An 18,086-nucleotide genomic window follows, 5' to 3' on the forward strand; every position below is an offset into this window, starting at 1 on the left:
TGCCAACCTTATCATACCCGCCTCCCACAAAGAGAAGGGATCTTGAGAGAGGCCTTCCCATGAAATACAAATTAGAGTAAGAAAAATTGGTTTGCGACATTTGTCAGATAAACATGTGGAATCTGTGAATATTTGTGAGTAGAAGCTGTTCCAGGTAATCAGCTCAGATCAAGGTACAAATCCTGCTGAAAAGTGTAACACCAAGTGCAAATACAATGTACCCAGTAACTACACATCTTCTAGGTGCCCTGTCCATTGGGTCTGAGAAGTTTTTCTTATATAGAGGTGTTTGTTTGATTTAGTTTAAGGGCCTGACATTGTTATTGTATGTACTTAGAACAATTTTTATATTATGTAGATGATGTTATCACCAGATTAGCATTTATTTTAATAATTGACAAGGGTTGGGGGTCCCCAGCAAGTGCCAGTAAACATGAACTAAAAGACTTTAACATGATGAACTCCATCACTGAGATGCGGCAGGCGCAGCCTGAGCCAAAACAACGCGCTTGTCCTGAACTGACGGCAGTGTCACAATTCTAAGCAGCTGTGCAGACAAGTAACTTACCGGAGGAAGAGGACAGATGCGGAGGGTTTGTGGTAGTCACAATTAAACTCCACTAATCAGTCTACGTGGGATCTCACTCCAGGCTCACAGTACAGCCCGGTGATGTATACTAAAAGAGACCGTGTGTCTGACAGATGAGAAGGACCAAGCCAAGTCCTGATGACATCAGCAAAGGTCAAAGCAAAGACCAAAAAAAAAACTAAGTGAACCCGTTAGCAGCATCCAAGTGTTTTAATAAGTAAGTGAGCAGGAAGAGGGTAATAATAAATCCCCCACTGGACACCACCACCGTACAGTCTGACACCATAATTGTGTGGGTTACCCTGAGCGTGACAGTCAGTGAAGAGCAGAAGATAGAAAAGGATGATTTTGATGATGAACAGGACTTGTCAATGCACCGGTGGGACCCTATACCCAAACCGGACATTGGTGATGGCATTATATTATTAGTTGTGGCCCTATTGATATATTGTTTAAGGTTTATAATCATAATATATAATTTCTGTAAGTTAATATGAGAAAAAGGGGGGTTTGTGAACGATGGTTTATTTGCGTATATTCCCTGTATGAAATTACATTATGAATTATCAAGCAGGATGCAGAATTACTAAGAAATTTATTCTCCATTTTGTAATGAACTTTCCTCTATATAATTCAAAGAAATGTCTTATCATAATATGGCCTTCATACCCCATTGTAGCGGGTTGGCCGAACGCCCAGTCATAAAGTGCAACTATTTCTCATTATTGCAACAAATTCCCTCATGAGAACAAACCACTAACAACTGCCCATTATATGCTTGTCTCCAGGTGTTACCTGATGTCAGCATTTTAATGAAGAATTATAATTATGTATTTGAAATATTCTTATGGTCTGCTATTGGCTGAGCAGAGTTATTGTCACATTGCCTCTGATTGGTTAACCTCAAGTCTACACCCCATTTGAATGATATTATTATAATTGAGTTTGGCAATAAACCTCCAGAGAAGTATTTTGAGCATGCCAGCATCATCTGTGTGTTATTTCTCCACTCTCAATATATATCGGTATGCTATCTACTGATTAGGATGCTGGATAAAGTGCCTGGCGTGAGTGTATGTTGGAACACTCGTCTAAATTTCAGTCTAATATATTTTGAGACATTGACTTCCACGACAAGACCTTACACACACACACACACACACACACACAATACTTTAATAAATAACGTAGCAAAAACAATAGCTCAGTACAATGTGTGAACATTTATTTAGTAGGCATACACTTTTACTTTATGGACTTCTTTGTCTTCACATTCTCTGCTCTTGTTGTAATAGTAAAATGTATTATCTTTCCTTTGCAACTTTTTCACAAAACCAGTGTCTGGCCAGCGATCCACCTAAGAAAGGAAAGCATTATTTGTTAACCATTATCACATATACAATGTCAATTTCAATAATGCATTTCTAATAAGCCCTATGATGTTATAATTAAAGGGGTTTTCCCAGAATAATAAATTATCACCTATCCACAGGATAGGAGAATTTTCTGGTCGCCAGGGCCCCCAGCGCAGGGAACACCACCAATCGTGGAAACGGGAGTCCCGAACCCCCAGATCCTCCTCACTGCACCCCCTGTAGTAAGGAGGAGCTGGAATGAAGCAGCGGTCGAGCATGCGCCTGCCACTCCATTTAATGTCTATGAGAATGACTAAAAGAGTCGAGCACTAAACTCGGATATTTCCGTCATTCCCTTAGACTTTGAATAGAGCGGCAGTGCGTATGCTCGACCGCCACTCCACGATCCGTGGGGGTCCTTTTGGTGGGGCCCCCAGTGATAATTTATGATTCTGGGAAAACCCCTTTAAAAAGGTACAGAACCATGAAGGCTGTTTACATTGCTGTAGAAACGGCAGTTCTAATATTAATTTTTATATTCCAGGCTACTCAGCTATAAAAATATTATACATTTTCTGCATTAGATATGCATCTGTTGCTCATAGATTAGAATGAGGGAAAAAAAATTAAGGATTAACACACGTGCACTATTTTAGCAGTAGTATGAACAGCCATACAACATTTTTTAAAGCTACAGCATTTGCCTGCTATATCTTGCTTTTGACTATTCAGTGACTAATTATAAAAATAATTATGCATCAGGTATTGTGAACCAGTAAGGGCTCTTACAAACAGCTGTATTACAGCTCTTTTTGACTTCATAAAGGTGTTTTTTTTGGTTGAATTACAGATGAATCCAACAAAAAAATAAATTGTGGCATGTTGCATTGGATGTTATATGTACAAAGGATATCTATGTACATGCAGCACCCAATGAAGTCTGTAAAGCCTCTGTGAACTGCTGTGCTAAGGAGCCGAACAGTCTATGTGCACTGCCGTGCTAAGGCCTTTGTGCACTGCTGTACTAAAGAGCAGTACAGCCTCTGTGCACAACTGTACTAAGAAGAAGTACAGTCTCTGTGCACAGCCGTACTAAGGCGAAGTACAGCCTCTGTGCACGGCCTTACTAAGGAGTAGTACAGCCTCTGTGCACGGACTTACTAAGGAGATCTACAGCCTTTGTGCACAGCTGAACTAAGGAGAAGTACAGCCCCTGTGCACAGCCGTACTAAGGAGAAGTACGGCCTCTGTGCACGGCCTTACTAAGGAGTAGTACAGCCTCTGTGCACGGCCTTACTAAGGAGATCTACAGCCTTTGTGCACAGCTGAACTAAGGAGTACAGCCCCTGTGCACAGCCGTACTAAGGAGAAGTACAGCCTCTGTACACGGCCTTACTAAGAAGAAGCACAGCCTTTGTGCACAGCCGTACTAAAGAGAAGTACAGCCTCTGTGCACAGCCGTACTAAGGAGAAGTACAGCCTCTGTGCACAGCCATACTAAGGAGAAGTACAGCCTTTGTGCACGGCCGTACTAAGAAGAAGTACGGCCTCTGTGCACGGCCTTACTAAGGAGTAGTACAGCCTCTGTGCACGGCCTTACTAAGGAGTAGTACAGCCTCTGTGCACGGACTTACTAAGGAGATCTACAGCCTCTTTGCACGGCCTTACTAAGAAGCACAGCCTTTGTGCACAGCCGTACTAAAGAGAAGTAAAGCCCCTGTGCACAACCGCACTAAGGAGAAGTACACCCTCTGTGCACAGCCGTACTAAGGAGAAGTACAGCCTCTGTGCACAGCCGTACTAAGGAGAAGTACAGCCTTTGTGCACAGCTGTACTAAGGAGAAGTACAATCTTTGTGCACAGAAGTACTAAGGAGAAGTACAGCCCCTGTGCACAGCCGTACTAAGGAGAAGTACAGCCTTTGTGCATAGCTGTACTAAGGAGAAGTACAGCTCCTGTGCACAGCCGTACTACGGAAAGTACAGCCTTTGTGCACTGCTGTAAAGGCTCCGTGCACAAAGCTCTGCCGGGTGCATGATGCCTAAGTCAGAAAACTAAAGCTAGAAACATTGGAGGTGATGTATAATAGTGAATTACCTTGGCGGTATGGCAGCTGGCCAACAGGGAGCAGGTCAGAGTCTATAGTTCATATAGGGTACCTGTGGCAGCTCGGACAGTAGCAAGGCAGGCTTGGCTGGCACTAGGTAGACATCAGGCGTGGAGTAGCAGGACAGGCGTGGTATACAGCAAAGCACGGCAACAGCTCAACACGGCACTAGATCAGGTTACAGGATACAGGAACAGGGAACGCTGGGAGCAGGAAACACTAGGGGACCATTTGCAAGATAAACTTAGGATTCTCTTCTGGCTCCCAGGACCTCCCTTCTGGACCAAACCCCTTCCAATCTACTAAATAAAAGGTTCTTCCTCTTACTTTTTTTAATGTCCATGATCTCCTTAACCTCGAAGGTGTCTGATGTACCAAAGGGGGCAACCGCAGGGCTAGGAGCCTTGGTAAAGAGGTTAAGAACCACCGGCTTCATGAGGGAAACATGGAAGAAGTTGGGGATCTTGAGGGTAGGAGGCAGCCGAAGCTTGTAGGCAACAGGGTTGATCTGCTGTAGGATCACGAAGGGTCCGAGGAACCTGGGAGCAAATTTGTACGACAGCACCCTCAGTCGAATATTCCTGGAGGACAGCCAGACCTTCATGCCAGGAAGAAACTGAGGAGGTTCTCTTCTCCTTGTGCCCACCTGCCGTTTCATGTGGTCGACCGCCAGCAGGATGGAGGATCGAGTCTGCTGCCAGATCTGCAGAAAGTCCCTTAAAGCCGTGTCAGCAGCTGGTACCTAGGATGTATCAGGCACTGGGAGAGGAATTCGTGGGTGTTGGCCGTAGACCATGAAGAACGGTGTCTTCTGTGTGGACTCGCTGGTGTGATTGTTGTAAGAGAATTTAGCCCACGGAAGCAACTGCACCCAGTCATGCTGCTTGGAGATGAAGTGGCGTAAGTAGTTCTCCAAGATCTGATTGATCCTCTCGACCTGACTATTGGACTGAGGATGGTAGGGCGAGGAAAAGTCCAACTTTACACCTAGGAGTCCGCAGAGGGCTATCCAGAACTTAGAGGTGAACTGAACCCCCCCCCCCTTATCAGACACAATATGCTGCGGTAAGCCATGCAGGTGGAAGACGTGTTGGATGAACAGCTTGGCCAGTAGAGGAGCAGAAAGGAGACCGGTCAGAGGAACGAAGTGGGCCATCTTCGAAAATTGATCCACCACCACCACCACCACCCAGACAGCACTGCATCCAGCAGAGAGAGGTAGGTCAGTAATAAAGTCCATAGCTATATGCTGCCAGGGAGCATCGGGCACAGGCAATGGCTGGAGCAGGCCAGCAGGTCTGGAGTGAGTGACCTTGTTAGTTGCACACACTGAGCAGGACAAAACAAAGTCCAAAATGTCCATGGGCAGCATGGGCCACCAGAAATGACGGGCAATTAGATCTCGGGTTTTACGGTTCGCCGCGTTACCTGCCAGTCTAGAGGAGTTTCCCCAGCGGAGGATTCTCCCTCGGTCAGCCAGGCGCACAAAAGTCCTCCCTAGAGGAATGTCCCGAACTTGCAGGGGATTGACAGAGACAATGCAAGACGGATCAATAATGTTCTGTGGCATCTCCATGGTGTCCTCTGTCTCGAAAGACCTGGACAAGGCATCGGCGTCCCCCATTCTTGTTGGCCGGGCGATAATGGAGCTCAAACTGGAACCTGGTAAAGAACAGCGACCACCTGGCCTGACGAGGATTCAGCCCTTGGGCCGTCTGGAGATAGGTGAGGTTCTTGTGGTCCGTAAAAATCAGGATGGGATGAGCTGTGCCCTCTAGTAGAGGTTTCCACTCCTCCAGGGCCAACTTAATGGCCAGTAACTCCCGATCCCCAATAGAGTAGTTGCGTTTTGCGCAAGAGAAGAGCTTAGAAAAATATCCACATACCATAGACTTGCCCTTGGAACCTCTCTGGAACAGGAGTGCACCAGCACCGACAAAGGATGCGTCCACCTCCAGCGAGAACTGTAGAGAAATGTCGGGATGATGGAGGATAGAAGCTAATGTGAAGGCACTCTTCAGGCTATTAAATGCAGACTCTGCCGCAGGGGTCTACACCTTGGTTTTCATGCCCTTCTTAGTGAGGTCAGAGATAGTTGAAGTCAGTGAGAAGTTTGGAATAAACTGTCTGTAAAAATTGGCGAATCCCATAAAGCGCTGTATGGCCCTCAAGCCTGGAGGGCGTGGCCATTCCAGAACGGACTTTAACTTTTCAGGATCCATCTTGAGACCTCTATTTGAAACAATGTAGCCGAGGAAGGGCAGAGCATTCTTTTCAAACACGCACCTCTTCAATTTAGTTTACAGACGATTCTCTCTTAACCACATCAAAACTTGACGGACATGTCTCTGCTGAGTCACAGGATCTGGAGAAAAAATCAAGATGTCATCAAGATAGACCACAACACAAAATAGAGGAGGTCACAGAAAATGTAATTAACAAACTCCAGGAAGATCGCAGGAGCATTACACAGGCTGAAGGGCATTACTAGATACTGTTAAATGCAGTCTTCCATTAGTCACCCTGGCGAATCTGGATTAGTTTGTAAGCCCCACGCAGGTCTAGTTTGGATACATTTTTGGCATCACGTATACGATTAAATAATTCAGAGATCAGCGGCAACGGATATTTAATTCTTCACCGTGATTTGGTTGAGACCCCGGCAGTCAATTCAAGGATGCAGGGAGCCATCCTTTTTCTTGACGAAGAAGAACCCAGCTCCTGCCAGGGAGGGAGATTTCCGTATGAAGTCCCTCTCCAAGTTTTCCTTAACATAGGTGGACATGGACAGAGTCTCTGGCAAGTAGAGAGGATATATCCTACCACGGGGAAGGGATGCACCAGGGATCAGCTCGATAGGCAGTTATACGCCCGGTGTGTGTCTCTGCCTCCCTTTTGCTGAAGACGTTCGAAAATGCAGCATAATGACCAGGAAACTCCGCCAATGATCGAGGCAGAGAAGGCTGGACCGAAACGAATCTGCACCAGGCATTGGCTGTGACATTCGGGGGGCCCCACTGGAGAACCTCTCCAGAGTTCCAGTCCAGGACTGGGGCATGTAGTCGGAGCCAAGGCAGACCCAGCAGCACTGGCTCAATGGAATTGGACCTGACATAGAACGGTAGAAGTTCGGAGTGGAGAGCCCCTACTTTGAGCTTCAGCGGCTTGGTCACAGCTATAACTGGGTCTGGAAGAGGTAGTCCATTTACTGATGCAACCATCAACGGTTTCTCTAGAGGGGTAGTAGGTAATTGGAGAAGGTCCACCAGGTCTCTACAAATGAAATTAGCAGCGGATGCAGAGTCCAGATACGCACAAACCTGATGCGTTTTCTCACCGGACACTATGGTCACGGGTATGGACAACTTAGACGGGAGTCTTTCTTTACCCAAGGTTGTGTCTCCTACCAACCCTAGGCTTTGGGGCTTTTGGGGACACAGACGCACAAGATGGCCTCCGAGGCCGCAATAAAGACAAGAGTCCTGAAGTGCGTCTGCGTTATCTCTCCTGGGTAGATAGATTACATTGATCCATCCTCACAGACTCCTGAGGAGGATCGGCATCTGAGGATGACAGAGGTTGCTGCAAGGTAGGGGCCAGACTAGGTAGGCCTCCCTCCCGATGAGCCTCTTGGAGCCGTTCCTGGAGCATTCTATCAATCCGGGCAGCCAGGAGGATGAGGTCATCCAGGGTAGACGGCAAGTCTCGAGCCGCAAGTTCGTCTTTAATCTTAGGAAACAGACCATGCCAGAATGTAGCCACCAGGGCCTCATTGTTCCACAACAGTTCTCCTGCCAGGGTGCGAAAGTGTATGGCGTACTCGCCCAGAGAGATGTCTCCTTGGCGTAGGTTCAGCAAGGAAGCCGAAGCTTCGTCCAGGCTCCTCAAACACCATGCGACCCAGATAGGGTTCGGCCCATGCAAGGGCCTTGCCAGTAAGAAGAGAGTTGATGAAAGCAACCATTGCGCCATCAGACGAAAATGCCCTTGAATACAGGCTGAAGTGGATCCGGCACTGGTTCAAAAATCCACAACAGGAACTTGCGTCTCCATCATAGCGGTCAGGAAGTGGCAAAGAAAAACGAGGATCAACACTGCCAGGAGGTGTAGTCTGAGGAACAGTACTGACAAGAGGTGTAGTAGGAGGAACGGCAGCTCGTACCTCCTGCCGACGTGTGAGAAATTTCAAGGCCTGGAGGAGTTGGTCCTGTCGAGACCGGAGATCTAGCATATCCGCCCGCATCTCTTGTGACGTCGTCATGGTCTTGAATTGACCAGCGGGGGTCCATGTCCTGAGCGTACTGTCACGTAGGCTTCGTGGACCCACAGGGCCATACCGCCTTGGCGGTATGGCAGCTGGCCAACAGGGCACAGGTCAGAGTCTATAGTTCATATAGGGTACCTGTGACCGCTCAGACAGTAGCAAGGCAAGCTTGGCTGGGACTAGGCAGCAGGTAGACGTCAGACATGGAGTAGCAGGACAGGCGTGATATACAGCACAGCATGGCAACAGCTCAACACGGCACTAGATCAGGATACAGGAACAGGGAACACTGGGAGCAGGAAACACTAGGGGACCATTTGCAAGACAAACTTAGGCTTCGACAACAACGCTCAGGAGTGGGAGGGAGGGGCTGAGACCTTCTTATAGCACAGGATACTCAGGGTGCAATCAGCACAATCTCCCACATGCGTGCGCTCTGGCTTCTTGAGTATGGACTGAGCTCGCGAGCGCACCCTGGTGGTCACTGTGGAACAGTACGACCGTATGTGCAAACGTCTCTGGAGAGAAGGGCGTCGACTGGATGGAAGGAGTTCGTGGACAGCGACCACGGACGTTAGAGTGTCGATGTTTTGCCTTATCTATGCCTCCAGCAGTACACTAGAGTTGTCATCAAATCATAATGTGATGATGATGCCCATTCTATCCCAATCCATACAGCAAAGCTGACAAGTGAGCTACAGAAAAACAAGAAGAATCAGCCTATTTTGACTGCTCTAGTGTGAGAGCTGGAATATTTGGAGATTTATTTATTTTTATGTGCATAGTCACATATATAAAAAGAAAACAACATTTTGTTTTACATATATATATTTTTTTTAAATAAAAATCTGATCTAAGTAATATGTTATTTTCTGAAGATACATTCCTTTTAACCCCTTGGAGACACAGCCCGTTTTGGCCTTGTGGACACAGCCTATTTTTTCAAATCTGACATTTGTCACTTTATGTGGTATTGACTTTGGAATGCTTTTACTTATCCAAGTGATTCTGAGATTGTTTTCTCATGACATACTGTACTTTGTTAGTGAAAAAAATTGTTCGATAAACTCAATATTTATTTGTGAAAAACACTAAAATTTAGAGAAACTTTGCAAAAATTAGCATTTTTCTAAATTTAAATGTATCTGCTTGTAAGGCTGGGTTCACACACCTTATTTACGGACGTAATTCGGGCGTTTTAGCCTGGAATTACGTCCGAAAATGCGGGTCCAAAGCGTTGGCAAACATTTGCCCATTCATTTGAATGGGTCTTACGATGTACTGTGCCGACGGTCATTTTTTTTACGCGCCGCTGTCAAAAGACAGCGCGTAAAAAAGACACCCGCGTCAAAGAAGTGCCTGTGACTTCTTGAGACGTAATTGGAGCCCTTTTCCATTGACTCCATGGAAAAACAGCTCCAATTACGTCCGTAATGGACGCAGCGAAAAGCGCCTGCACATACCATTACGTCTGAAATTCCGGAGCTGTTTTCTCCTGAAAACAGCTCCATCATTTAAGCCGTAACGGAGGCTGCCATGTGAACATACCCTAAGAAAGAAAGTAATCCCACACAAAATAGTACTAGTTTACATATCCCATATGTCTACTTTATTTTTGCATCCTTTTTGAACGTCCTTTTATTTTTCTAGAACGTTACAAGGCTTAGAACTTTAGCAGCAATTTCTCCCATTTTCAAGAAAATTTCAAAAGGCTATTTTTTCAGGAACCAGTTCAGATCTGAAGTGTCTTTGAGGGACTTATATATTAGAAAGTCCCCATAAATCACCCTATTTTAAACTGCACCTCTCAAATTATTCAAAACAGCATTCAGAAAGTGTCTTAACCCTTTAGGCGTTTCACATGAATTAAAGCAAAGTGGAGGTGAAATTTACAAATTTCATTTTTCTGCCAAAATTCACTCGTAATGGCCTCCAATGAAAGGAGCACCTAGTGGATTTTCAGTCCTCCTTTCTATTAGAAAATATTTTAGGCACCATGTCAGGTTTTAACCCCTTCCCGCTCCTGGACGTACTATTAGGTCATGGTAACCATAGCGTTCGCGCTCCATGACCTAATAGTACGTCTCGGGAGTAACGGCTATTTCGGCCGTCCTCCCGACACATACAGGAGCTGTGACAGCTGCTGTCTCGTACAGCAGCTGCCACAGCTCCTACAGCGGGGACCGATCGCTGTGTCCCCGCTGATTAACCCCTTAAAAGCCGCGTTCTATAGAGATCGCGGCTTTTTAGGGGTTAAGCTGCCATCGCCGGCCTGCTACACGATAGTGGCCGGCGATAGTGACTATGGCAACCGGACACCAAACAATGGCGTCCGGCTATGCCATAGATGGAAGCCTAGTGGGTCCTGACAAAGTCAGGACCCACTATGCTTGCTGTCAGTGAGTAGCTGACAGCTCTAATACACTGCACTACAAATGTAGTGTAGTGTATTAGAATAGCGATCAGGGCCTCCTGCCCTCAAGTCCCCTAGTGGGACAAAGTAATAAAGTTTAAAAAAAAAAATTAAAAATAAGAAAATAAAAGTTTTAAAAGTAAAAATCCCCCTTTTTCCCTTATTATTAATAAAAATAGATAAATAAACAAATAAACTATACATAATTGGTATCACCGCGTCTGTAACGGCCTGAACTACAAAATTATTTCGTTATTTATCCCGCACGGTGAACACCGTAAAAGAAAATAATAATAAACCGTACCAGAATCACAATTGTTTGGTCACTTCACCTCCCAAAAAATGGAATAAAAAGAGATAAAAAAGTCGCATGTACCTAAAAATGGTACTGATTGAAACTACAGTTCGTTACGCAAAAAATAAGTCCTCGCACGGCTTTATTGATGGAAAAATAAAAAAGTTCTGGCTCTTAGAGCATGGTAACACAAAAAGTGAATGATTTTTTACAAAACGTATTTTATTGTTCAAACGCCATAAGACATAAAAAAAACTATAAACATATGGTATCGCCGTAATCGTATCGCCACGCAGAATAAAGTGAATATGTCATTTATAGCGCACGGTGAACGCTGTAAAAAAAAATAGAATAAAAAAACAATAGTAGAATTGCTGTTTTTTAGTCACCACGCCACCTAAAAATAGAATAAAAACTGATCAAAAAGACGCATGCACCCCAAGAAAACTACAATGAATTCCTCAAGGGGTCTAGTTTCCAAAATGGGGTCACTTTTGGGGGGTTTACACTGTTTTGGCACCAAGACCTCTTCAAACCGGACATGGTGCCTACTAAAAAAGAGGCCTCAAAATCCACTAGGTGCTCCTTTGCTTCGGAGGCCGGTGCTTCAGTCCATTAGCGCACTAGGGCCACATGTGGGATATTTCTCAAAACTGCATAATCTGGGCAATAAGTATTAAGTTGCGTTTCTCTGGTAAACCCTTTTGTGTTATAGAAAAAAAATGGTATAAAAAGGATTTTCGGACAAAAATAAATATGTAAATTTCACCTCTACTTTGCTCTAGATTCCTGTGAAACACCTAAAGAGTTCATAAACTTTCTAAATGCTGTTGTGAATACTTTGAGGGGTCTAGTTTCTAAAATGGGGTTTTTGATGGGGGTGTTTAATATATAAGCCCCTCAAATCAACTTCAGAACTGAACTGGAACCTAAAAAAAAAAAAAAATGAGGCAATACTTCGCTTCTCCTAATGAGCATTGACTACTCTAAGACGACCCCAGTTTTGACCGTTTGTATAAACGGAGACCCCTATTAGACCGTTTCAGTGCCCGGTTTTCCCAAGCATACACCCCCGAGAATTGTATTTCTAATGATGAGTCCTTGGTACATTTTAAAGGGAGGCTTCAATTCTGCCAGTACCTGCCGGGTAGGAGGGCAAGGTATGGCGTGAAGATATATAAGCTGTGCGAGAGTGCATCAGGGTATACCTACAAATTTAGGATATATGAAGGGAAGTACACCAGTGCTCAGCCCCCAGAATGCCCCCCCTTACTGGGAGTTAATGCAAGAATTGTGTGGGATTTGGTGCACCCACTGCTGAACCAGGGTTACCAACTCTACCTGGATAATTTTTATACCAGCGTCCCACTCTTCAACTGCCACGCTTCCAGAAGTCCTGCGAAATCTGAGAGACCTCCCTAAGACTCTGCAGGGCAAATACTCAGAGGGGGTGAGAGCAGGGCACAATCTAGCAGCAACATATTGTGTGTCACGTACAAGGACAAGAGAGATGTCACACCAGTACCCATGTACCTGTATGAGGTACCAGTACAGAGACCCCCAAACCAGACTGCATCCTGGACTACAATAGGTACGTGTCAGGGGTGGACTTGTCAGATCACGCCCTGAAGCCCTACAGCGACATGCGGTGTGGTATAAGAAGCTGGCGGGGCACCTCATACAGATGGCATTGTACAATGCATACGTGCTACGTCGATGTGCAGGTCAGAGGGGAACTTTCCTGGAATTTCAAGAGGTGGTTATCAAAAACCTAATCTTTAGGGACCAAGAAGAGGGGGGCACCCAGTACTTCTGGAAGCGGGGCCACAAGCATCGTACCAGGGCAACACTTTCCAGGAGAAGTTCCCCAAACTGGCAAAAAAGGGAAAAAGTCAAAAGAGGTGCAAAGTCTGCTATAAGAGGGGGATAAGGGAGGACACAATATATCAATGTGACACGTGTCCCGAAAAACCAGGGCTCTGTATGAAAGATTGTTTTAGAATTTATCATACATCCCTTGATTTTTAATTTACCCTGATGCACTCCGCACAGCTTATCCCCCTCATCTTTCCCTTCTGAGCCCTGCCGTGTGCCTAGGCAGCTGATAACAGCCACATGTAGGGTATTGCCGTACCCAGGAGAACCCACATTACAATTTAAAGGGTGTATATCTGCGGTGGCGCATGCTGGGCACAATATATTGGACACTGAAATGGCATATATATATATATATATATATATATATATATATATATATAAAATTGCAAATCTCACGCTGCACCATCTGCTGCGCAATACCTTTTAGACAATACCTGTGGGATCAAAATGCTCACTACACCTCTAGATGAATGCCTTAAGGGGTGTAGTTTCCAAAATGGGGTAATTTCTGGTGGGTTTCCATTGCTTTGATACCTCTGGGGCTTTGCAAATGCGACATGGCACCCGAAAACCAATCCAGCAAAATCTGGATTCCAAAGAACACATAGCGCTCCTTTCCTTCTGAGCCCTCCCATGTGCCCAAACGGCAGTTTATCACCACATATGGGGTATTGCCGCACTCAGGACAAATTGGGCAACAAAATGGGGTGTTTTATTCCTTGTGAAAATAAGAAATTTTGAGCCAAAACTACATATTATTGGAAAAAATTAAAAAAAAATTTAAATGCACAGCCCAATTCAAATAAATTCTGTGAAAAAACTCTGGGGTCTAAATGGTCACAGTACCCATAAATGAATTCCTTGAGGGGTGTAGTTTCCAAAATGGGGTCACTTCTGGTGGGTTTCCATTGCTTTGATACCTCTGGGGCTCTGCAAATGAGACATGACACCCAAAAACCAATCCAGCAAAATCTGGATTCCAAAGAACACATAGCACTCCTTTAATTCTGAGCCCTCCCATGGGCCCAAACGGCAGTTTATTGCCACAAACGGGGTATTGCTGCACTCAGGACAAATTGGGCAACAAAATGGGGCAATTTGTTCCCTGTGAAAATAAGAAATTTTGATCAAAAATGACATCTTATTGGAAAACAATTCATTTTTTTAATTTCACAGCCCAATTCAAATAGGTGCTGTGAAAAAACTGTGAGGTCAAAATGGTAACAACAACCATAAATTAATTCCTTGAGGGGTGCAGTTTCCAAAATGAGGTCACTATTGGGGGATTCCTACTGTTTTGGCACCTCAATACCTCTTCAAACCTGGCATGCTGCCTAAAATATATTCGAATAAAAAAGAGGCCTCAAAATGCACTAGGTGCTTCTTTGCTTCTGTGGCTTGTGTTTTAGTGCACGAGCACACTAGAGCCACATGTGAGACATTTCTAAAAACTGCAGAATCTGGACAATACATATTTAGTAGTGTTTCTCTGGTAAAACCTTCTGTGTTACAGGAAAAAATAGAATAAAATTGAAATTCAGCAATAAAAATGAAATTTGCAAATTTCACCTCCATTTTGCTTTAATTACTGTGAAATGCCTAAAGGGTTAAAAAAAACTTTCTAAATGCTGTTTTGAATACGTTGAGGGGTCTAGTTTTTAAAATGGGGTGTTTTATGGGTGTTTATAATATATAGACCCCTCAAAGCCACTTCAGAACTGAACAGGTACCTTAAAAAAAAGGCTTTTGAAATTTTCTTAAAAATATGAGAAATTGCTGTTCACGTTCTAAGCCTTGTAACGTCCAAGAAAAATAAAAGAATGTTCAAAAAACGATGCCAATCTAAAGTAGACATATGGGAAATGTAAACTAGTAACCATTTTTGGTGGTATAACCATCTGTTTTACAAGCAGATGCATTTAAATTCAGAAAAATTCTATTTTTTCAAAATTTTCTCTAAATTTTGCAATTTTTCACAAATAAACACTGAATATATCGACCAAATTTTACCACTAACCTAAAGCCCAATGTCTCACGAGAAAACGATTTCAGAATCGCTTGGATAGGTTTAAGTATTCCGACGTTATTACCACATAAATTGAAATATGTCAGATTTGAAAAATGGGCTCTGAGCCTTAAGGCCCAAACTAGGCTGCGTCCTTAAGGGGTTAAAAGGTCTTGTGTTTTATGGATAAGCCCCTCTCCTTTTCCTCGTTCCAGGTTCTACTCTCTGCTGATACCAACCGAGTTATTTATATAGGCGATTGTCTCTCCCTATCTGTATAGATTTATATTTGGTCTCATCTATACTTTGCTTCTCATTGACCATCATTGTATTGTATTACCATTGACTCCTTTTGTTATGTAATGTATTATTTGAATGTTCACAAATGTACTTACCATTCTTTGTATTTGATATATCTTTCCAATAAAAATTTAGTGGAAAAAAAAAGAAAAGGTCTTGTGGTGCCAAAACATAGGAAAAACCCTCAAAAATACATCATTTTGGAAACTACACCCCCAAGGAATTAATCTAGGTGTATAGTGAGCATTTTGATCCCCCAGTTTTTTTTTTTTTGCTACATTTCTTTAAATGAAGCCATAAAAATGAAAATCTAAATTTTTTCAAATAAAACATACAATGTTTTCATTTTTACAAGAAATAAACGAGAAAAAACACCACAACATTTGTAAAACAATTTCTCCTGATTACGGCAATACCCCATATGTGATCATAAACTTATGTTTGGACACAGGGCAGCCCTCAGAAGGTAAGGAGCGCCATTTGGCTTTTGGAGCTCAAATTTTGCTGGAATGGATTTCGGTGCCATGTCGCATTTGCAAAGCCCCTGAGGGACAAAAACAGTGAAAACCCCCCAAAAGTGACCCCTTTTTGGAAACTACAATCCTTATGGAATTTATCTAGGGGTATGATGAGTATTTTGACCCCACAGATTTGTTGCAGAATTGGAAGTAGGCCGTGAAAATGAAAATCTAAATTTTTTTCCCCATAAAATGTAGATTTAGCTTAGATATTTTAATTTCCACAAGGGCTGAAAGAGAAAAAGCACCCCAATATTTGTAAAGCAATTTCTACTGAGCACGGCAATACCCCATATGTGGAAATAAATTGCTGTTCGTACCCACAACAGGGCTTAGAAGGGAAGGTACGTTATTTGGCTTTTGGAGCTCAAATTTTGCTGGAATGGTTTGCGGCACAATCTCACATTTGCAAAGCCCCTGCGGGACCAAATCAGTGGAAACCCCCCAAAAGTGTCCCCATTTGGGAAACTACACCCCTGAAGGAACTTATTGATGGGTATAGTGAACATTTTGACCCCACTGTTTTTTGCAGAATGTATTGTAATTATGTTGTGAATATGAAAATTACATTTTTTCTGATAAAACTTGGAAATTTTGAATTTTTAAAAGGAATAAAGGAGAAAATGCACCCCAACATTTGAAAAGCAATTTCTCCCGATTACTGAAATACCCCATATGTGGTAATAAACTGCTGTTTGGACACACGGCAGGGCTCCGGAGGGAAGGAGCGCCATTTGGCTTTTGAAGCTCAAGTTTTGCTGGAATAGTTTTTGGGTGTTATGTCGCATTTGCAAAGCCCCTGAGGGAACAAAAGGGTGAAAACCCCCCAAAAGTGACCCCATTTCGGAAACTAGAATCCTCAAATAATTCATTGAGGGGTATAGTGAGCATTTAGACCCCACAGGTTTTTTTGCTGAATTTAGTGGAATAAGGCTGTGAAAATGAATATCAACATTTTTTACAATAAAATGTTGACTTTTTTCATTTCCACAAGGGATAAAGGAGAAAAAGCACCCCAACATTTGTAAAGCAATTTCTCAGAGTACGGCAATACCCATATATGGTCATAAACTGCTGTTTGGACACACCGCAGGGCACAGAATGGCAGGAGTGCTAATTGGCATGCAGATCTTGCTGATTTGATTTTTGGGCACCATGTCGCATTTGCAAAACCCTGAGGTACCAGAGTACAGTGAAAGCCCCCATGAAGTGACCCATTTTAGAAACTACACCCCTCAAGGCATTTATCATTTGCCTGAACAAATGAAAGGGCTCAGAATTGAAGAGCACCATGCGCATTTAATGTCTATTTTTAGGAGAATGCCTGTTCCCTTAAGACCACCAGGACTACTGTTCTAGCTTCTGGGCGGTTCTGTTTTACTTTGAGCCTATATCTTTTCTCTGTCTTTCTGCCAATTAGGTGTGGGGTTGTATTTATATCTGGCCTCCTCCACCTGGTTTTTGATTGTGATTTTCCTAGTCTTCTGGTGTTCTGATCAAGCTTTGACACTCCCTGTACTTCTGACTTCTGGACTTCTTGGAAACTGACCTCGGCTTATCTCTCGTTGACCCCTTGTTTACCGATTTTGATTATGTGCTGCCGCCTGGTTCTGACCTTTGCTGTACCTGATTTTCACTTGCTCTGTTTTGGACTTTCTGTTTACCCTCTGGCTGGTTCCTGTTTAGGTTTGCCTATATTGCACATCTTATCCAACTCAGAACTCTGCTAACACAACCTGGGTTCAATGCAGCAAAGACCACCCCACCTTGCAGTCGGCTCTGGCGAAAATCTTAGAGGAGCCTTAGACTCTGTCGATCAGAGTTGTGACAGATTTGAGGTTGCGATTTTATTTGCACGCTCTCTCCCGGCAGTCTCCAGCAGCCTTTGAGGAATCGCTCAACTTGCAATTCCACATCTATTTTGGTATTTTCACAGCATTGGCCCACAATTGCCTTGCTCTGATGTCAAATAGTAAAACAAACCCCCAAGTAGTGACCCCCTATCTTGGAAACTACACTCCGTAGGGCATATTAAGGGGTGCCTAGTGAGCATTTTGACCCGCATTTTTTCATTAGAAATGAATGCATAGTGGATGGTGCAAAGTAAAAATTGCAATTTTCCTCTGATATGCCATTTCAGTGCACACTGAAGACAAATATCTCATAAAATTTTGCTTGGTAGTTTTTCTGTTTGGGGTTTTGCTGGTATTTTTCAGTTTATAATGTGGGGGCATATGTAAGTTGTGCAGAGAACATCAGGGCATAATAAGAGGGTGTATAATAATGCGGTAAATAAATAATAATTCATAGATGTGTGGCCAGTGTCTCACTGATAAATGGTGCCAGATGTTATCCACTTTTG

General features: G+C 43.7%; 1 protein-coding gene across 5 annotated transcripts in view; it reads right to left on the reverse strand.

Moving 5' to 3' along the window:
• Nucleotides 1-1,792: 1,792 nt before the first annotated feature.
• MEIG1 (meiosis/spermiogenesis associated 1) overlaps nt 1,793-18,086 on the reverse strand; it is a 37,164-nt gene continuing 20,870 nt past the window's right edge. For all 5 annotated transcript variants that reach the window (XM_075857383.1, XM_075857384.1, XM_075857381.1 and 2 more), the window contains exon 3: nt 1,793-1,946. In XM_075857383.1, the coding sequence (XP_075713498.1) occupies nt 1,818-1,946 (129 nt within the window). In that variant the 3' untranslated portion in view covers nt 1,793-1,817. The remainder of the gene's footprint in view (nt 1,947-18,086) is intronic.

This window comes from Rhinoderma darwinii, chromosome 3 (assembly GCF_050947455.1).
Source record: "Rhinoderma darwinii isolate aRhiDar2 chromosome 3, aRhiDar2.hap1, whole genome shotgun sequence".
Classification (NCBI taxonomy): Eukaryota; Metazoa; Chordata; class Amphibia; order Anura; family Rhinodermatidae; genus Rhinoderma; species Rhinoderma darwinii.